At 36.0% G+C, this 22396-nt stretch overlaps 3 protein-coding genes across 8 annotated transcripts in view; 1 reads left to right on the top strand and 2 right to left on the bottom strand.

Annotated features, from left to right (window-relative positions):
- Window positions 1-22396, top strand: part of LOC122222252 (olfactory receptor 4N2-like) — a 127657-nt gene that overhangs the window by 47353 nt on the left and 57908 nt on the right. For 3 of the 6 annotated variants that reach the window (XM_042942542.1, XM_042942544.1, XM_042942539.1), the window contains one exon: window positions 1460-1556. The exons of the other annotated variants lie outside the window; for them this stretch is intronic. The gene's annotated coding sequence lies outside the window, so the exon portion shown is untranslated. The remainder of the gene's footprint in view (window positions 1-1459; window positions 1557-22396) is intronic. 6 annotated transcript variants of the gene reach the window in all.
- LOC122222584 (olfactory receptor 11H12-like) lies at window positions 4750-5763 on the bottom strand. Its single transcript, XM_042943150.1, has one exon. The coding sequence runs from the start codon at window positions 5734-5736 to the stop codon at window positions 4750-4752; it is 987 nt and encodes a 328-aa protein (XP_042799084.1). The 5' UTR covers window positions 5737-5763.
- Window positions 20295-21281, bottom strand: LOC122222583 (olfactory receptor 11H2-like). The gene has a single exon (XM_042943149.1). The coding sequence runs from the start codon at window positions 21279-21281 to the stop codon at window positions 20295-20297; it is 987 nt and encodes a 328-aa protein (XP_042799083.1).

Here is a 22396-nt window from a genome sequence, read left to right as displayed (position 1 = left end):
GGTGATTTGGGGATGAAAATACTAAGAAGGATTTATCAAAAAGCCAGGAGAGGTTGAGTCCCTCAGGACATCTTGGAACTGCCTACCTCTGAACTGGCATAGACTATCTATCTCTAGAAGTATATATGTGAGGGAAAAAAACCCCAAATATTTACCTTGTATAAGTTGCTGTTACTTGGATTTCTGTTATACACAACTGAATCTAAGGCTAATATATTCAACCATTCTGGGTTCCTGGGTAGATCTTGAGTTTCCTTTTTGTTTTCATCACTCAAGTGGGTAAAATCTGGAATGATTGAATTACCTAATAAAAAGTAATTATTGCTTCCAACTTTTAAAAATGGAAATATAGTTGACTTACAATATTGTATTAGTTTTAGGTATACAACATAGTGATTTAAAAATTATATACATTATGCAATGCTCAGCATAATAAGTATAGTTACCATATGTCATGATACAGGTTATTACAGTATTATATTGACTGTATTCCAATTCTTTCATTCTGGATTATCTGCTTCTTTTTGAGATAGTTGAATGATCATTTAAAAAAGTGGCTCTATTTTTATTATGATGACTTAAAGTATATATTTTGACAGAGAAAGAAATGGCCTGTGTTCTTTAAAAGAGATGGACATTTGAAACAGGTTGTTTTAAAAAAACAGAAGTGCATAAAAGGCAAGTGTTGAAAGCATAATAATTCAAGCTCTCTTTTAATGAAAAGTTGTTCTTATACTAATAATAAGCAGGGGCTTATGTGAGAGATAGAAAAATGTAGAGGGGAAGTCCCCAGGGAAGATTTTCCTCTTTTTGAAGATTCACTTGATTGCATGGTATGTCTATTTCCTCCATTTTCTTTCTGTTCTGAGCATCTAGAACAAAAACTACAAAGCCAGAGTTTGCTGCCAAGAATCTCTTTATGATTTACAGAAAGAACTGATTTTGAGTGAAATAGAAGCATGAGGAAGCCAAATTTACTTCTCTCCACAATGTGACCCCACATGGAAGTCTTTGAGTAGCTCTGGAAAGGCACCTGTTATAAGGCTTACCAAAGACAGTAGCATTATCCTTTCTTAATGCACAAAATAGAAACCTTAGGTTAAAATATCTAAAGGAGTTGCTCTAAGTTATATATCCCTTTATAAACATTGATTTTTTAAACTGCACATCCTTTGTAAATTAGATGAAGTATATATGCCTATCATGGAAAAATTAGGAAATAAACAGTAACATAAAAGAAAAAAAAAGAATCTAAACCACCCATAATACCATCACTCTATTTAAGTATGCTTACGTAATAATAGTGTTTCATGATCCGCCTTTTCATTCAGTAACATAATATTTTACCTATTGAATATTTATTACATAAGTCTTCATGTAATGTGTGTAGTTACTGTCTTAAAACAATTGAGGAGAAATTCCTATAAGCATATCTCCTACATGCATATCTCTTCTACAGTATTCATTTCCTAGATAAATCCAGCTTTTTGACCTGCATTGCCATGAAGTTCTGAAGGTAACTACACAGGACACAGCCAGGGTTTCCAGGAGAGGAGGTACGGCACAGCAGAATTCTTACTGATCTGGAAGTCAGCACAACTGCTTCCTTCACTTCCTTGTGCGACCTTGGACAACACACTTGCTTTCACTTGGTCTCATCTATGGAATGACTATGAGAATGTCTACCCTAATTCTGTCACAGAGTGTGTGAGGTTGAATTGAGAGAGTATGTCAAAGTATTTTGTAAATGATAAAGAGCTTTCCAAGTGAAAAGTATTAATATTAACTGAAATCAATCAATCATATATACTATGTATAAGATTCTATTCTAATTAATCTCCTTTATTCATGACAGCCTTTCTGTGAGGGAAGTATTATCATTAGCTCTAGTCTATAGATTTAAAAAATCAAGAAAGAAAGGATAACTTGGGTAAGCTCACACAGTTAGCGATAGTACTTAAATTTGTAACCAATTTATTTTTCAGAGCGTTGGCCCTTCTCCTTGATAGTAGCAGGAAAGTGTGGGCCTTGTAGTTAGCCCACCTGGGATCCAAATACTATCTCTGACTATGTAAGTTTCTCCTTGTGCCTGTTTCATTATTGGAAAATCAGAGATACTATAACACCGACCTGACCTCTTTGGGTTGTTATGAGTAGAAAATAAAGACTTACTTGTAAAGGACTTGGAACAGGTGCCAGGCCCCAAACAAGTGACTCAAAATGTTAATTATTATTCTTGTCAATAAGGATAACCCTTTCTATAAGAGCAAACCCTGTGGTGGTGAATTTGCACATCTAAACTTGTTAAAGTAATAAATGCACTTTCTATTTTCCTATGATATTGTTTCCCCACGTGTCCATGCTCTTACTTTTCCTAAAATCTTGAACATACATAATTTTTGGTTTTATGAATAGCTTTTACTTTGTGAGGAAGTTAGTTACAGTTGAGGGATATTCAACATTTAGCTTACCAAGGGTTTAAAGGCAGTTAGTAAACATCACGACTACATTTGAAAGTAAAAACTAGACATGTTTTTTTTTTCATTTTTCCCAAGAAAACTAACAATAGGTTTTTAACTATGATCTTGCTTTTTTTTTTAATTTTTTAACGTTTATTTATTTTTGAGACAGAGAGAGAGAGAGAGAGAGAGCATGAACAGGGGAGGGTCAGAGAAAGAGGGAGACACAGAATCTGAAACAGGCTCCAGGCTCTGAGCAGTCAGCACAGAGCCCGACGCGGGGCTCGAACTCACGGACCGTGAGATCATGACCTGAGCCGAAGTCGGACACTTAACCGACTGAGCCACCCAGGCGCCCCAATCTTGCTTTTTTTTTTTAAGTTTAAATGCTCAGAAAAGAAAGAACACTATCTTTATACTGCTCTCCCTAAAACCGTTTCTCTCTCCCTCTCTTTTTGGGATGCAGTTTGGCTTTGAGAAAATATTGTATAAAATGGTAGTGGTATATCAAATAATTTAATACTATGGAAAGGATTGTGAACCAATCATAATATTTGGAATTGCAAGAAGGGATCATTGAAGAGTTAGTGGCTGCGTAAATGTATTAACTGAATAAACCCAAAGTGGAGATTTTTAACATTATGGTAGAAATATTTTCTGGCTTGACTACCTATTCTTCAGCTCTTTGATTTTCGGATCTCAGGAAACTGAAAAGTCACATATCCTGGGAAGGGGTATAAATTAGAAAACATCCTCAAAGGACTGGTTAAGTGAGAGATACATGGCAGGGTTCTGGTAAGTAAAATTGACTAAGGAGCTCAACAATTTCTCATATCAAAGGGAAAAATAATTGTTCTATCTAGAAAGTCTGTTTCAAAAATCACAAATCCATAATGTGCAAATCTTTCGAACTGAGTAATCCATTTCTTTACCAGGAAACTGTTCTAAGATAAAAACCCCAGAGGGAAAATTGATATATGCATATAGTAGTCTTACATCCTGGATTTTATGGGGGCAGTTTTTGGATTAGATGATGAGTCCAATCCAGTTCGAAAACATCATTATGGCAAATCTTTATGAAGATTTAATTGAGGTATTAATTTTTACACTAAAATAGTGGAAATACTGTAATGTATAATGAAAGGATTGGTGGTAGATGGAAGGAAGATCTGAATCCCTGGATAATAATGAAGTGGTCATTATTGCATAATGGTGGCATTCATTTTTCTCCTAATCCCCCTTCTGGAAATTCCCTTTCTTGCACAAGTCAGCTTCAAGCTACTTGGAAGGACAATCCTCCTTCTAGGAAAATATTCATCTCACCACATAAAAAATTACAATCCATACTGTATTAGTATGAATGGAATGTTATAGTTCCTAAAAAACAATAATTATAAAAACTTGCTATAGTATAGGAACGAGTTTGATGTTATAGTAAGCAAAGCATATGTATAAATGAAAATACCTTACAGGGATTGAATTCTAGATGCTTTTCTTCTTTACTGATTTTCCTTAATGTTATTTTTACACTGTTTTAACAACAAATAACAATGAACTGTCACTTATTTTTTTAAACTTAGGTAATTTATTATAAAGTAGATCATTTCCCTCTCCAGTTTTAGTAGGAGATAACCTATCATCTAAAACCTAACTAATTGACTAATTAAGCTTTTGGTAGCACTTTGTCTAGGTAAAAGTATTGGCAATCAGAATACTGTATTTTGGAGTATTTTGATTGATGTTGTTAGAATTAGAATTTGCTCCTTAAGGAGTTTAGAAAGAGGTAATGTGTAAGGAAAACAAATGACATATGTCTAAATGTCTTTAGGCTACCATAGCATTACTGTCCCATAGAAATTTTGGATAATTGCTTTTAACGGTTTATTTGCCAGGGGTGACCACATCACCAAAATAGTACGGTCAAATATGAAAAGAATGACAAACAGAAAAAAATACATCTCCTTCTTTTATTTACAATCAGACAACTAAACAAACAAAATGACATAATTTTATTGATCCCAGAACTGTTAATCTAAATTATCAAATAGAACACAGATATTTTCATATGAACACTCCAGAAAACACCTAGATGTGTACATTCCTTAGGTCATATACACTCTAAATGGCAAAGTGGAACCCAGTACTTCCATGTATTTATATATAACCTGGCCACTTTATGATTGTAAGTGGCCTCATAGATGCTTAATTTCATAAGCTGATATAGTTAATATCACTAGACTTATATTTGAAGATTTGAATAACTGTATAATCCTGACTGCTTTTTGTGAGACTATACTGACCTGATAATGGAGGGATCATCAAGTGTATCTTGGATTATGTTGAGATGCCCCAGAACTTTCCTCAGGGCTGCCTTTATCTCCTTATTCCGGAGGCTGTAGATGAGGGGGTTGAAGAGTGGGGTTACCATAGCATAGAACAAAGTTGCAACTTTCTGTATACCAGCAGAATGTCTGAGTCTAGGGCTCACATACATGACCATCAAGGAGCCATAGAAGAGTGATACCACAGCCAAATGAGACCCACAGGTAGAGAAGGCCTTATGTCTCCCAGTGGCAGAAGGCATACGCAACACAGCTAATAAGACAAGCGTATAGGATCCAAGGATGAAGAGGAAGTTACCAAATATAACTAATGAGCTTAGAGTGTAGCAAAGCTGTTGGGTTGTTGGGGCAGAGGCACATGCCAATGCAAACAGTGGCCCTGGGTCACACACAACATGGTCAATAACGTTCGGACCACAGAAGGGCATCTGAGAGATGAATACAATGGGGATCACGAACCACAGAAATCCACAAACCCAGCAGATAATGACCAGTTTGGTACAGAAATGCCCAGTCATGATATTAGGGTAGTGCAAGGGACGGCAGATAGCAAGGTACCGATCAAAGGCCATGACGGCCAAGAGGAAACATTCAGATGTTCCCAAAGAGAAAAAGAAATAAAATTGGAGGAAACATCCAGCAAATGAGATGGTCTTTTTGTCTGAGAGGAAGTTGACCAACATCTTGGGGACTGTAGAAGAGACATACCAGATCTCTAGAAAGGAGAAATTCCCCAGGAATCTGTACATGGGGATGTGGAGTCTCCATTCACACCACAGAGCACAGACAATGGCCCCGTTCCCTGTTACAGTCAAAGCATACATTGTAGTAAAGAGTGAAAATAGGAGGATCTGAATTTTCCACTCACAGGAAAAACCTAAGAGTATAAATTCTCTTACAGAAGCAAAGCTGGAATATGGCTCAGAGACATTCATTGAGTCACTAACCTGCAAGATCAAGAGACATATTGTTATCAGTTAGGACTGGTTTCAAATGTGCTCCTTTTTCAGGGTAAAGAGAAGACAATGAACATGGGGTCATCAGGAAGAGAATGTAGTCTACTTGTTCTTGGCTATATACTCTGAGTTTTGGGCATAGTAGGTAGCTGGCTGCACAGAAACAAACTTTTGCCTGCTTCTGAATCTCTCCCTCATTATGCCACCATGATAGAACTAGGCAAAATTAAACTCACTTTGTAAAGCTTGTTATTTTTGGGTGGGGAATGATCTATGATAGTTTCTGAGTAGCATATAACACAGAGTTAACACTTAGTTTCTTATCCTAAACCCATTTTATAGTGCAAGAGACTCAGTAAAGAAGGTTTTAATTTTACCATTAACATCTCAATTAAATATATTACTTAACATATCATTTAAATATGAAAAGAAATGGACATATTGTATAGCAATTTGGCAGTAAGTTTAAAGCCAATATCCCTGTATTTTGGTTGTTACTGCTGTTAACTTAAGTATCATAAAAATGTAATTCTATAATTTTACTTATCAACACTGACTTTTAATATTGCAGTTCTTCAGTGTCTTCTGTAGGAAGCAGTGGCTTTAAGTTTTCACTTAATCTTTCACCTGTAAAAGTTTGCAAAATAACAGCTAGGTATGGGACTTTTTTTGAAGTCTTTTTCTTTCCATAAAATTTGGGATTGATTTTTCTTATATGCTTGTTTAAATTAAAAATTTGTACCAGATGGGGTGCCTGGGTGGCTCAGTTGGTTAAGCGACTGACTGTGGCACAGGTCATGATCTCGCAGTTTGTGAGTTCGAGCCCCACGTCAGGCTGTGTGCTGACAGAGCCTGTAGCCTGCTTCAGATTCTGTGTCTCCCTCTCTCTCTACCCCTCCCCTGCTCACGCTCTGTGTCTCTCCATCTCTCAATAATAAATAAATATTAAGAAAACTTAAAAAAATTGCACCAGAAAAGAGAAGTCAAATACTTTTTCTTTAAGTACACTTACTTTATCCTACATTCTCATGGAAAATGTGTCAGGGATCTGAGTTTCCTGAGTGTGTGTGCATGTGTGCGTGCATGTGTGCGTGTGTGTGTGTGTGTGTGTGTGTGTTGTGTGGCAATATGCAGGGATGTGAGTTCTGAAAGTTGTAAAGGCTTACATTTGGGTCACAAACACAAAATTTTCAAAAACAAATTTGCTTCTAAACTATTGTCCATACCAGTGCTCTGAGAAGTCTTTTATAATGATTTGGTGGAAGCTGTCTTTGTGCTTTTAGTAGCATGTATCTATTTTTTAAACGTTCCCAAACAGGAATATTAATATTAGAATTAAGAAATTCTGGAATGAAAGAGAATTGACACGGAGGTATCATGACTTTCTGCAGTGCTCAAAAGGTAAAAATACCATAGTTTTGACATCTACCAAATCTCTAGGGAACCTGGGTGATGAACCATATACTTCTTTGGATAAAGAGTTTTATTGCTTCACAAAAATTAAGAATGTACTTTCTTTATCACACGTTCTCCTGGGACTTGGCGTCTATGGCATTAGGAAAGTTCTTCTCTAAGCTGATGGATACTTAAAAAGTTAATGATTGCATGTTCTTTCAGGAGTCAGTAAAGAGTGACAACTTCTCTGAGGCACTATTATTTACAAATAGTTTGCCTACCTGGAATATAGATTCTAAAAAGTTTTTAGAAGACAAAATTTGAGGAACAATAAAGCAAAATGTGTCATCAAAAGTTTTTTTTTATTTTTTAAATGTTTATTATGATAGAGAGAGGGAAACAGAGCATGAGTGGGGGAGGGACAGAGAGAGACGGAGACACAGAATCCAAAGTACGCTTCAGGCTCTGAGCTGTCAGTACAGAGCCCGATGCGGGGCTCGAACTCACAAACTGCCAAGTCATGACCTGACCTGAAGTTGTACACTTAACCGACTGAGTCACCCAGGTGCCCTTACCAAAAGTTTTGATATGAGTTTCAGGAACACTTCTAATGTCTGTGCACATGTTGGAAGATACAGAAATGAAGTACAGTGAGCTCGATGAGGAAAATGTCGAGGTATAGAACACTGTAGGACATTGACAATAAAATTTGTAGAAGTTAGAAGTAGCTTTTAAAAGGACAGCTTGTCAGAATTCTTTAGGTAGGAGAGAAAAGAGCAAGAAGTGTCAGTTTTTTTTTAACGTTTTTTATTTATTTTTGAGGCAGAGAGAGACAGAGCATGAACGGGGGAGGGGCAGAGAGAGAGGGAGACACAGAATCGGAAGCAGGCTCCAGGCTCTGAGCCATCAGCCCAGAGCCCGACGCGGGGCTCGAACTCACGGACCGCGAGATCGTGACCTGAGCCGAAGTCGGACGCCCAACCGACTGAGCCACCCAGGCGCCCCTGAAGTGTCAGTTTTTTAAGGTAACTGACTTCAATACTACAGAGGAACATGTGGCTTCCCAGTTAATATGAGAGGAGTATTTGATGTCATTGATTGGTGTCCCCTTTTTACCTTATGGCATATGAAATTTATGTAGTATGACTAAAACCCCCAGGTGGGAATGATGCTCATACCACATGGTGTAAACTGATAGAGAACATCATGATTGTATTCCATAGGAACGCGGGTCTGTGGACGACAGAATGACTGAGGAATATCTAAAAACAAACTCCTCACATGGAAAGACTAAGGAGGAAAAATGGTACTTAGACCTTTATTACCTCTTAGTTATACTACTTCAGGACTTAGAAACTCCTAAAACATAGCCTTGATCTTATTACTTGCCTGATAAAAAACATCAATGGTTTTATTCAGAAATTCTCAAGTTATCCATAAATTGGTATCAATTTTCTTATCTTTCCTTACTCCCTTTTATACATAGATTGGACAGCATTTTATTCTCTAGATAGCTTTGAATTTCCCATATTCATTTCTTTGTGGTCTCTCTGTTTAGAATCTTCATTACTTCCATATACACCTGCAAAAACCCCATCTATCCTTCAAGGTCTATTTCAAATGACATTTTTCCGTAATGCTTTTCCTTATTCCCCTAACCAAAGCAACTTTCCCATCTCTGAATTTTTATTTAACCATCTTTGTATCTTTCCTAAAACATTTGTCACAAGCTGCTGTATGTTATCGTTATTTGTGTACTTATCTTTTCTCTCCTCCCACATTGTTAAGTCTTTTGAAGTTGAGAACAAACATCAATCAACTTAGAATTAATCAAGGTGAAAAAATACATGCATCTACTGGTCCTCATTAAATATTTGTCATATAAATGACATTTTAAAAATTATATGAGTTTTATTATTTGTAAAACCAACACCTGGCATACCAAAGTTAATAAAGACAACTCCAAGGTGCATGACTGCATTATCCTGTATTTACAGATGTGAAAGAAATTTGGAGGAAGGGAGAAATCTATACAGTTTAAAACTCCCTATGACAGACATCTTAGTTCATTGAAGAGGGCTTGAGGTATGACGTAGAATAATGCTACTCAAAGTATGGTCAGTGCACCAATGCAGTCCTCAAATTGTTACCAGTCCATGAAAAATACAGAAATCAAGAGTAAGCATTTAAACACACACACACACACACACACACACACACACACACACACACACACACATTATTAACAATAGACTAATTATGGAAAGAACCCAAATGTCCTTTACTGATGAATGGATAAAGAAGATGTGATATACATACACAAGAACTATTACTCAACCATAAACAAGAATGAAATCTTGCCATTTGCAATAACATGGATAGAGCTAGAGAGTATTATGGAAGAGAAATACGTCAGTCAGAGAAAGACAAATAGCATATGATTTCACTCATATGTGGAATTTAAGAAACAAATCAAACTAACATGGGGAGAAAAAAGAGAGGCAAACCAAGAAACAGACTCTTAACTATAGAGAATAAACGTATGGTTACTAGAGGGGAGGTGGGTGGGGAATGGGTTACATAGATGATGGGGATTAAGGAGGTCACTGGTGATGAGCACTGGGTGTTGGATGGAAATGTTGAATCACTATATGGTACACCTGAAACTAATATCACACTGTATGTTAACTAACTGTAATGTCAATAAAAAGCTGAGAAAGAAAACACTGAAATAAAAACATTTATGGGAAACAAGTTTTATGTGTGTTTAATAATACAGAATGGGCTATATATATGTTTTTATATTTCAGTTTCTACTTATTTTTACCTTACAAAATTGTCAACTAATGAATTGGAAAAAAAAGCTAGGCTTCACTTAAGGTAGTTTCACAAACATTGAATTAGAGGACAAATGAATTTACTTTTATTTTTTATTTTTTAATACTTTTTTCAAAATTTTTAATTATTTTCATTTTGAGTATAGTTGACATAATGTTACATTAATTTCAGGTGTACAAATTAGTGATTGGACAAGTTTACATATTATACTGTGTTCTGCACACTTATAGCTATAATCTGTCCTGTTACATTGCTACTACAGTATCACTGAATGTATTCCTTATGCTCTGCTTTTTATTCCTGAGTTGTTAAATCCGTAGCTGGAGACCTGTATCTCCCCCTCCCCTTCATCAGTTTTGCCCAGCTCCCCACCCCCTTCCTTTCTGGCAACCACTAGTTCTCTGTATTTATAGGTCTGATTCTGCTTTTTCTTTTTCTTTTTCTTTTTTTTTTTTGTTTGTTTTTTAAGATTCTGTTTATGAGTAGAATCATATGATATTTGTCTTTCCTGGTCTGACTTATTTCACTCAGCATTATACTCTCTAGGTCCACCAATGTTGTCTCAAATGGCATAATCTATTGCATCCTTTTTATGGCTATATAATATTCCTGTGTGTGTGTGTGTGTGTGTGTGTGTGTGTGTGTGTGTGTACGCACCACATTTTCCTTATCCATTCATCTATTGATGAACACTTAGGTTGCTTTCTTAGGTTGTCTTGACTATTGTAAACAATGGTACAATAAACATAGGAGGCACATATATCTTTCTGACTTAGTGTTTTTGTTTTCCCTGGGTAAATACCCAATAGTGGAATTATTAGATCATATGGTATTTCTACTTTTAACTTTTTGAGGAAACTCCATACTGTTTTCCACAGTGGCTATACCAATTTACATTAATAACAATTGGTGCATGAGGGTTCCTTTTCTCCTCATCCTTGCCACCACTTACTATTTCTTGTCCTTTTTATTTTAGTCATCCTAACAGATGTGAAGTGACATCTCATGGTGGTTTTGATTTGCATTTTTCTGATGATTAGTGATGTTTAGCATCTCTTCATGTGTCTGCTGGCCAACTGTCTTCTTTGGAAAAATGTCTGTTCAGATCCTTTGCCCACTTTTAAATTTGATTATTTTATTTATTTATTTATTTATTTATTTATTTATTTATTTATTTATTTAAATTAATTAATTTATTTGATGTTGAGTCGTGTAAGTTCTTTATAGATGTTGGATATTACCCCTTATTGGATATATCATTTACAAATGTCTTCTTCCATTCAGAAAGCTGTCTTTTTATTTTGTTGATGGTTTCCTTCTCTGTACAAAAGGTTTTTATTTTGACATTGTTCCAGTAATTTATTTTTGCTATTGTTTCTCTTGCCTCAGGAAAACTATCTAGGAAAATGTTGCTATGGCCAATGTCAGAGAAATTACTGCCTATGATCCCTTCTAGGAGTTTTATGGTTTCAGGTCTCATGTTTAAGTCTTTAGTTCATTTTGAGTTTACTTTTGTATATGGTGTAAGAAAGTGTTCCAGTGTCATTCTTTTGCATGTAGCTGTCCAGTTTTCCCAGAACCATTTATTGAAAAGACTGCCTTTTCCCCATGGTGCATTCTTACCTTCTTTTTCATGGATTAATTGACCATATAAGTATGAGCTTATATTTGGGTTCTATCATGTTCTATTTTTTTTTATTTTTCTATTTTATTTATTTTTTAAAGCTTTTTTTATTTTTGAGAGAGGGAGGGAGAGAGCAAGCGAGTGAGAGAGAGAGATGAGTTAGTGCATGTGGGAGAGGCAGAAAGAGAGGAAAAGAGAGAGAATCCCAAGCAGGTTCCATACTGTCAGCACGGAGCCAATTTCGGGGCTCAGACTCACAAATTGTGAGATCATGACCTGAGCTGAGATCAAGAGTTGGGTGCTAACCCGACTGAACCACCCAGGTGCCCCTCTATCCTGTTCTATAGATCTATGTATGTATTTTGTGCCAGTACCATATTGTTGATAACTAGTATATCTTGAAATCTGGATTTGTGACACCTCCAGCTTCATTCTTTCTCAAGATTGCTTTGGCTATTTAGGGTCTTCTGTGTTTGCATATGAATTTTAGTATTCTAGTTTGGTGAAAAATACTGTTGGTGTCTTAACAGGTATTGCTTTGATTTTGTAGATTATTTTGGGTAGTATGGCCATTTTGAAAATGTTAATTCTTTCAATCCTGAAGCTTGGAATATTTTTCCATTTGTTTGTGTCATATTGAATCCCTTCATCAGTGTTTTATAGTTTTCAGAGTACAGGTTAAGTACTCACCTCTTGGTTAAGTTTATTCTTAGGTATTTTATTCTTTTGTTTTTACTTTCTTTTCTTTTTCTTTCAAGTTTTTATTTAAATTTTATATTTCAGGTGTAGAATTTAGTGATTCATGAGTTACACAAAACATCCAGTGCTCATCACAACAAGTGCCCTCACCTCTAGTAACCCTCAGTTTTTTCTCTATACTTAAGGTTTCCTTCCTCATCTGTTTTTTGGAATAGTTTGAGGAGAATAGGTATTAGTTCTTCTTTAAAGTCTGGTAGAATTCACTTGTGAGTGCATATGGTCCTAGACTTTTATTTTTTGTTTGTTTTTTTGATTACCAATTCAATTTTGTTACTTATAATTGATCTGTTTAGATTTTCTATTTCTTCCTGGGTCAGTTTTGGGAGGTTATACATTTCTAGAAATTTATCCATTTCTTCTAGATTGACCAGATTGTTGGCATATAATTTTTAATAGTATTCTCACAATCCTCTGTATTTCTGAGGTGTCAGTTGTCATTTATCTCTTATTACTGATTTTATTTATTTAGGTCTTTTCTCTTTCTTTTCTTGATGAGCCTGGCTAAGGGTTTTTAGTTTAGTTTAGTTTTTTTTTTTTCCAGAAAACCAGCTTTTGGTTTTGTTGATTTTTTTCTGTTGTTTTTTTAAGTCTTTACATCATTAATTTCTGCTCTGATCTTTAATATTTCCTTTCTTCTACTCATGTTTGACTTTATTTTTTCTTTTTTTTCTAGTTCCTTTAGGTGTAAGGTTAAATTGTTTAAGTTTTTTCTTGTTTCTTGAGGTAAGCCTGTTTGCTTTATATTTCCCTCACAGAACCACTTTTTGCTGTGTCTCAATGATTATTTGGACTGTTGTATTTTCATTTTCATTTGTCTCCATGTATTTTTCTATTTCCTCTTTGCTTCATTGATCCATTGGTTGTTTAGTATCATTTAGTCTCCATGTGTTCGTGTTTTTCTTAGTTTTTTTTTTCTTTTGTGATTTATTTCTAGTTTCATAGCATTTTGCTCAGAAATCATGCATGGTATGATCTCAATCTTCTTAAATTTATTGAGGCTTATTTTATGACCTAATATGTGATCTAATCTGGAGGATTTTCCATGTGCACTTGAAAAGAACATATATTCTGTTCTTTTGGGATCTAATATTTTACATGTATATGTTCTGTTCATCTGGTGCATGTGTTATTCAAAGACATTATTTCCTTATTAATTTTGTGTCTGAATGATCTATTCATTGATGTAAGTGGAATGTTAAAGTCTCTTACTTTTATTTTATAACCATCAATTTCTCTCTTTATGTCTGTTAATATCTGCTTTATGCATTTAGATATTACAGTGTTGGGTGCACAGATATTTAAAATTGTTATCCTCTTGCTAGGTTGATCCCTTTATCATTTAATGCCCTTCTTTGTCTCTTGTTACACTCTTTGTTTTAAAGTCTATTTTGTCTTGTCTAAGTATTACTACCCCAGCTTTTGTTTCCACTTCTATTTGCATGGTGAATGTCTTATCATCACTTCACTTTCAGTCTGTTTGCATCCCTAGGGCTGAGATGAATCTTTTGTAGGCAGTATATGGATGGGTCTTATTTTTTTTTTATCCATATCACCACTCTATGTCTTTTGATTGGAGAATTTAAGATTCTCCATTTAGATTTAAAGTCTTTATTGATGGGCATGTACTTATTATCATTTAATCTAAAATTTGTTTCCTGATTGTTTTTGTAGTCATTTTTTGTTCCTTTCTTCTTCTCTTGCCCTCTTTCTTTGTAATGGATGAGTATCATAGTGTTTTGTTTGGCTTTCTTTCTCTTTATTTTTGTGTGTCTGTCATAGGTTTTGGGTTTGTAGTTATCATGAGGTTCAAAGAGAACAGTGGAACTCACCTGAATGAGGAGGGCATTCTAGCTAGGAGAAACTGTGTATAGAGAACCTTGATGGAAAGGGTGGTTTAGCTGTGATGTGAATTTTTGGGATGCTAAGAGGGGGAAGGGAGAGGATGGGAGTGGGTAAGGAAGAAAGCCTTACAGTAAGGAAGCTACTTTGGATGAACCAGAGAATGAAAAAGAAATAGGCAGATTAGAGACCCATCAAGTCAACAAATTGCTTCTCTCAAGTAATGTCAATCTAAAAATTTTTTGTTTTCATGATCCATCCCCTCAGACCTTGTGTCCTCCATCTATTACAAGTTCCTAAAACAACAAATAGCTAGAGGACTAGTTTAAATATTAATAATGTCACTACCCACATCTACTGCAATTAGTTTCTTTTCTTCATTCTCTAATATGCTTTGCCTTAAGTCTGCCCAAACTCATAGGATCTCTTTCCCTTATTGTTGTCTCAGTATTTGTTTTACGGTATTATCAGTGAGAAGACTTACGCTCAAAGCAGGAAAAACAAATAATGGTGATTTAGATTAATTTGATTTTAATTGTCCATTTTAGTAAATGAAGTGATTGTGTTGAGATGAGTTTATTTTCATTTATTTTTAAAATTTTTTAACTTTTTTTTATTTAAGAGAGAGAGAGTACATGAGCATGGGAGAGAGGCAGAGGGAGAGAGAGAATCTTAAACAGGCTCCATGCACAGCACAGGGCCTGACATGGGCCTTTATGCCATAACCCTGGGATCATGACCTAAGTCGAAAGCAAGAGTCTGATGCTCAAATGACTGAACCACCCAGGTATCCCTCAGATAAGTTTATTTTTAGCCTTGACCTGTTGATATATTTTATAAGCATATATATTTTATTGTCCCCCCAGGTCCCCCAAAATTTTTAAAGACCTTTTAAATATTTTTATTGAGACATAAGTAACATATAACATGTTAGTTTCACATGTAGAAAATAGTGATTCAATATTTGTATATATCACAACATGATTTCCACAGTAAGTCTAGTTAACACCCATAACCATCACCACACAAAATTACAAGGATTTTTTTTTTCTTGGGCAGAAATCAAATAACTTTCTCATCACTGGATGGGAATTCAATACGTTAGAGAACCAGTTGTTGGGGTGGAGCATTAGATGTATAGCTGAATGGGCTTATCTAGAAGTTTCTTTGCATTCTTAAGAATCTGTGACTGAATGATATGTAAACCTCATTATTTGCTAAAGATAGTTCAACAATGATTATGCATCATTTGACAAATGCTATCCTGAGTGTGGCCATAATACCTACAAGGAAGAGAATTAAAAACTAGAGAGTTTTGCAATTCTCAACATATTTTATGATAGCACAAAGTTGCCAATGTGGGGTGGTTTTGTCATTGTATGACACCAGAAAAACCAGGCTGCATGTGAGGGGTTTATGCTTGGAAAGGTCATGGTACTAAAAAGCTATCTAATTCCTGAAGTGTCTTAGTCTGTTTCCTGCTGTAACAAAATTACTATAGACTGGCTGGCATATCAATAACAGAAATCTATTTCTCACAAATCTAGAAACTGGAAAGTCCAAGGTGCCAGCAGATTCAGAGTCTGGTGAGGACATGCTTCTTATTCACAGATGGTTGTCACTGTGAATACTCACACAGTGGAAGAGCCAGGGATCTCTCGGGGGTCATTTTTATAAGAACACTAATCCCACTCATGATGGCTCCACTCTTGTGACCTCCCGATACTGTAATATCACATTGAGAATTAGCATTTCAATGTATTATTTTGGGGCAACACAAATACTCAGTCCATAGCATGAAGGTTGTAAGGCTTTCAGGGCAAAGGAATACACATATCCCCTGCACAAAAATGATCTTTTCCAGATTTAGCAGTGGAAACAACTCTGATTCACAAATAATAGATACTGAGTTTTTGTTTTGATATGTAAGAGCATTTATACAGGTCATGATATGATTAGATAGAACTCTGGCTTGAGAGTCAGGAAAGAGTTTAGTTATGTAGCAACAAAATTATCACAGAGTAAATGGTATCTGTATAGTGGAGAAGACTATTTTTAGAAACTGCCTAACTTGAAGGCAAATTCTTTTTCTGCCAAAAGCCAGAGATATCCCTGAGAATATTTGGAGAGAGAGAGAGAGAATGAGAGAGAGGAAAAGGAAGAGAGGAAAGGGAAGAGAGATTGAGACCACTCTCATAGGTAACTGCAGTCTAAAATTTTTCTAAAACTTTATGAAGAACACATTCTTTGAGTCCTGTCTTTTGCATGGATTTTAGCAGTAATTTAACAACAGCAAATAGAGTGGTAGAACTGTAGTTGCTTAGGATTCTGTAGAAAGAATTTAAAATTGGAGTATTGTAAATAGAATGATTAGGTTTTCTCTTCAATTAGTGCATTGACTTTGTATTAAAGAAGAGCCACAGGGATTTTAGCTGATTTGGAATGTGGACAGTGTGGGCTACAGCAGAGGGTCATTATTCTCTGATGAGAATAATGGAAGAAGAGGATTTGAATAGGAGCAGGAAACAGTTTTTTTTCTTATTAATGTAATTTATTGTCAAATTGGCTTACATACAACACCCAGTACTCATCCCAACAAGTGCCCTCCTCAATGCCCATCACCCATTTTCCCTGCCCCCCCAAACATTCCACCCCCCTAAATGCTCAGATTGTTCTCTGTATTTAAGTCTCTTATTGTTTGTATCCCTTTCTGTTTGTAACTTTTTTTTCCCTTCCCTTTCCTATGGTCCTCTGTTAAGTTTCTCAAATTCCACATATGAGTGAAAATATATGATATCTGTCTTTTCCTGACTAACTTATTTCACTTAGCATAATACACTCCATTTCCATCCACATTGTTGCAAATGGCAAGATTTCATTCTTTTTCATTGCCAAGAAGTATTCCATTGTATATGTATACCACATCTTCTTTATCCATTCTTCAGTTGATGGACATGTAGGCTCTTTCCATAATTTGGCTATTGTTGAAAGTGCTGCTATAAACATTGGGGTACATGTGCCCCTATGAATCAGTACTCCTTTATCCTTTAGATAAATTCCTAGTGGTGCTATTGCTGGGTTGTAGGGTAATTGTATTTTTAATTTTTTGAGGAACCTCCACACTGTTTTTCCGAGTGGCTGCACTAGTTTACAATCCCAATAGTGCAAGAGGGTTCCCCCTTTTCCACATCCTTGCCAACATCTATGGTTTCCTGAGTTGTTAATTTTAGCCACTCTGACCAGTGTGAGGTGTTATCTCAATGTGGTTTTGATTCGTAAAATTGCTTTTCTTAACTGGGTTGTGTGAACATGACTCATCTATAGAGATTTTGTTACAAAATTGACATGTTAAGACACATCATTCGTCTTCTGAATTAGAATCTCCAGGGACAGGGTTCAGGCAAATATAATTTGTAGAAAGGGCCTATTGATTTTGATAGATACTCCTAGTTGAGAAAGAATGATATATAGCAATATTTGAAGTAAAGAGGTTAACTAGGAATTTGAAGAAGACAGAGAGCATATTATCTATGAAAGTCCAACCTATAAAAATAAGAAATGTATATGATCTTCAATATAATGTATTCATTAAACTATAAGTATTACACAATAAACTATTGAAAGTAGAAATCTGATATAAAGTTCTAGTTCCTTCTCATGAAATAAGTGCCTATGATAATAACATAATAATCTGTTTCATTCTGGGGTACATTTGTTTATAAATGTTTTTATAATGTGCTGGCTATACTGGTAATTTTCTGCATGTCTTATGTTCTTTTACATGAGGGCTTTTTTTTTTTTTTTAATATGGGTGATTCAGCATTTGCATGTGCATTTGCTCATAACCTATGTTAAGATAGTCTTTGTCAGTTGTATTGCTGAGAAAGTCTGCTTTTCCTTTAAGACACTAATATTTCTGCTTTGTGACTCAGGAATGCCTATATTATTGGTATATTCTATACTCTATCACACTCTGATCTGAGTATGCATTGTTTCGACTAGTTAACTCTGTTCTAATGCCTATGTTTTCAGCTACATTCTAGTAATTGGGAATTTTCTTTTGGACGGAAAATTAACTTCCAAATGAGAGCCTGTACTGAGAAAAAATTATCTGTAGACAGAAGAACAAAATATCATAATGATGGAGGTAGTTTAGTATTCACTTTTGCTAGGTTCTCTGACAAGTACATGAATTCACTTTATCCTTACCACAGCACTATAAAGAAAGTTCTCTTATTGTTACCTCTTTAAATATGAAATAATGGAATCATGCAGATGGGAGGGGCCAGGATTTGAATTCAAACAGCCTGATTCTTACCACTACCACATTTTGCCTGTTAACTACAAAATTATTTGTAATTGTCTGTTAAGCAAATCAATTAAGTAGCCTCTGTACTGAATGTTTTTGAGCTTCCTGACCCACCTCTGATTTTGACTGCATAGAGTCCCTTGGGAGCTCAGAATCAGCCTGATGGCATCCCTTCCCCCTCACTCCACACCCATGTGTTGTTCTGCTTTCTTCCCAGGGCATTTTCTGAAGTCACAGCCGCTGGCTTAGCATACCAGCCAATACATTTTGGAAACATAAGGAGTAAAGGTGCAGCCATAGTTATTTGATAAACGTTTTAGCCTCATGCCATTCAAATAGACACTTCTCAGAGGTTCTAGGGGAATCAATCCCTCAGTGATTACTGTAGCTTCTTCTTAGTCCTCATTCCTGTTTCCTGAATCTACTTCCCAATAAACTACCTGCACCCAAGGCCTTGCCTCAGTTTTTCTTTTGGGACAACCCCAAAAAGCCATTCTACTTTAATTGTGTTGGAAACAAATAATTGGTAAACCACCTGTTAACAAAAGGATTTATTATCTGACAGTTAAGTTCACTCACTCTCACAGTAGAGAGATCAGTATTTCAAATGACTCATTTAATGCCCTAACTAGAAGTATATATACTTAAGCAATGTTAATATTAAGATCAGAATAGGTGAAAGGCAAGCTTTATATTTGAAGTGGGAGAAGAGTGATTGTGTGAAATGAGGCCGTATGAAGCTCCAGCAACCTGTGTGTTCCCAGGCACAGCAGATTTAGGAAATGTACATATGTAAGTGGAGGATCCGGAAATTGACCTATCTATGCTTATGTACCTCTTGGAAAGTCTTCATGTATTCCCATGGATATACAAAAGCCAGTTTGAGGATTAATTCTTTAGAATACTGTGTGTGCATGTACACCAAAACTAAACCAAACCAAAGAAAAACTTAATCACAGGGTATTTTGGATGTAAATGAAAGAAATCTACTCTATGTCCCAAGAAAAGTCGAGGAGATCTGTTGTAAAAGGGCTTTGCCGATAGTAATGGGAGGTGACTTACGTGCGGAGTCTGTGATTTCTTTTGATTTTGTTAAAGAACATGAAAACACAGAATTCATAAATATTCATATTCATTTAACATTTATTGCATGCTTTCTATGTGCAAGAGATGTCTCATTATCTCAGTAGAACCACACACTAATTGTTCTCTTGTGTAGAAATTACCATTCCAATTTTAGTTGAAATTAAGTGACTTGCCAAATTCACATAGTTGATTGATGGAAGAATTAGTTCCTATCCAGACCTTCTGATTTAAAGTCCCATATCCTTTCAAAGACATCACAATGTAATTGAAAAATCTAGCTAGAAGCTGAACAGAAACATAAGGCTTTCCCTATTCCCACCACAGACACAAATGTCTCGTATTGCTTTGACTGAAGTTTTCCTTAACACTAATTTCTACCACCACAAAACCCAGGCAAAATTAAATGTTTCTTTCTTTGTGTTTCTGTGACAAATTGTATGTATATTGATAAGAACATTTATTGGATTTTATGGCGATTATCTTCTTACTTGTCTGTCTCCCCTACCAGATTGTTATTTGATGGAAGAGACTCGGTCTGATTTATCTTCCTAATTATCTTTATAATCCAGTGCCAAGCAAAGTGTCTAATATGGAGGAGGCTTTCAGTGACTATATGTCCAATGAATGACTGCTCAAGTGAATTAAAGTAAAAGGGTGGCCATTTCACCCATATCATACTAAACTAGATTATTTCACACTTCTGCTGGGTCTGCTGTCAAAGACTTTTAAAGACATTTTAAACTTTTCCAGAACTTTCCAGAGAGCATTTTTCATTTCCCTATTCCTAAGACTATAAATCAAAGGGTTGAAGAGTGGAGTCACCATTGCATAGAACAAGGTCATGATCTTTGGCATCAGGGTAGAATGGCTGGATCCAGGGCTCACATGCATCACCATAATCGTCCCGTAGAATAACAGCACCACGGACAAATGGGATCCACATGTTGAAAAGGCCTTATGCCGACTGGATGCTGAAGGCAACTGAAGCACAGCAAGTAGAACCAGGGCATAGGAGATGAGGATGAAGAAAAAGCTAAGGAGGATGATGAGGGAGCTTAGGGTATAGCTGATGAGCTTGGACACGGGGGCAGGAGCACATGAAAGGGTCAGCAGTGGGCCTGAGTCACATACAAAGTGGTCAATTGCATTAGGACCACAGAAAGGCAGTTGGGAGATAAGAATAACAGGTACCAGATACCAGAGAAAGCCACATACCCAACAGGAAATTGCTAGGTTGAAAGACTGTTGTCTGGTCATAACTGTAGCATAATGCAGAGGATGACAGATGGCAAAATAGCGATCAAAGGCCATTGCTGAGAGAAAGAAGCACTCAGTGGAGCCCATGGAAAAGAAAAAATATAATTGAAGGAAGCATCCAGTGAAAGAGATGGTCTTGGTCTCTGAGAGGAAGTCGATCAGTGTGTTTGGAACAGTGGAATTGACATACCAGATCTCCAGGAATGCAAAATTCCCAAGCAGGATGTACATGGGGGTGTGGAGATGTTGATCCCAAAAAACAGCACAGATAATGGCTCCATTTCCCATGAGAGTCAGGAGGTAGATGATGGAAAAGAACATAAACAGGATGACCTGAATATCCCTGCTGCAGGGAAAACCCAGAAGGATGAATTCTCTCACTGACTCAGAAGAGGATCCTGATCCAGAGATGTTCATTTAGGATGTAATCTGTGCAGCAATGAGACATCACCATGAGACCAAATCCTAACAACTGAGCATAACATACAATGTCCTTCATGATCTGATCTTTATCTACTTATTTAAACTCATCTCTTTCCCTGTGCACCTTTGAGCTCAGTGTCCAATAAGAATAGTTGCATTTCCACCAAATGACATGCTGTTCTCCCTACCTAAGGTGTCTTTTGCTCCTTCCTTCTTTCTTTCTATCTTTTTGCTTTTCTATCTCTTCAGTGTATAAGCTTTATGAGACAGAAGTTATGTTTTTCATTTCTATATTATCAATGCCTAGTGCAGTGCAGCCTCTATAGCCATGCCCACATATTTGCTGAATCAACATTAAACAAATGACTCATTATTTTTTTAAGCTAGAATGAATGAGAAGTAACATTCTAAAATCTCTGGTAGTTTTCTGCACTAAATAATTTACACCTTATACTTTGTATCATGGATATTTCTTTACATGTTTTAGCTTACCTACTAGACTATCAACCTCTGAGAATACAGACCAACTGTTAATCATCTTTGATTCTTTTTCTGTATCTAATACATTATGTTTTAGGCCATATGTACTATGTAATTGTTAAATGAGTAAATCATTATACCTTCAGTTGAATCTTAATTCAGATTTCTATCTAGAAGCCCTTAGTCATTTCATGTATGTAGGGAAAGAAACATTCCATTAGACCTTGAAGCTGGGAGGGAAGTTGTAGGGGCAGATGAGAGTAAGGGCATATACAAAGGGGAGGTAGTAGACCAATATGGTATGTGATTAGAGTAACCAAATGTACCTGTTTGTCTGGAACTGTCCCAATTTTAGCATTGGCAGCCTTGTGATTCAGGAAACCCATTAGGCCCAGGGAAGCAGGATGGATGGTTAGTCATCCTATTTGAGATCCTGAAGTGGACCCAGCCTACACTAAAAATGTATATGCACTGGTTCCTTTGGGTCCTATTGAAGCCTATTCCTTTCAGTTGTCCACAGAGAAAAGGGAAAGGTTGTAAATATGACCTATGAAAGTACTGAGAAGATACCTGGGAACCATAACAAGGAGCTGCCCAAATTGCTTTTCTAGGACTTCTCGATGTCTGTG

Source organism: Panthera leo, chromosome B3 (assembly GCF_018350215.1).
Source record: "Panthera leo isolate Ple1 chromosome B3, P.leo_Ple1_pat1.1, whole genome shotgun sequence".
NCBI lineage: Eukaryota > Metazoa > Chordata > Mammalia > Carnivora > Felidae > Panthera > Panthera leo.
This window is presented reverse-complemented; position numbering and strand designations above follow the sequence as displayed.

Excerpts from the sequence above, each read along its gene's own strand:
- LOC122222584 (XM_042943150.1), bottom strand. The coding sequence starts at position 5,736 with ATGAATGTCTCTGAGCCATATTCCAGCTTTGCTTCTGTAAGAGAATTT.
- LOC122222583 (XM_042943149.1), bottom strand. The coding sequence starts at position 21,281 with ATGAACATCTCTGGATCAGGATCCTCTTCTGAGTCAGTGAGAGAATTC.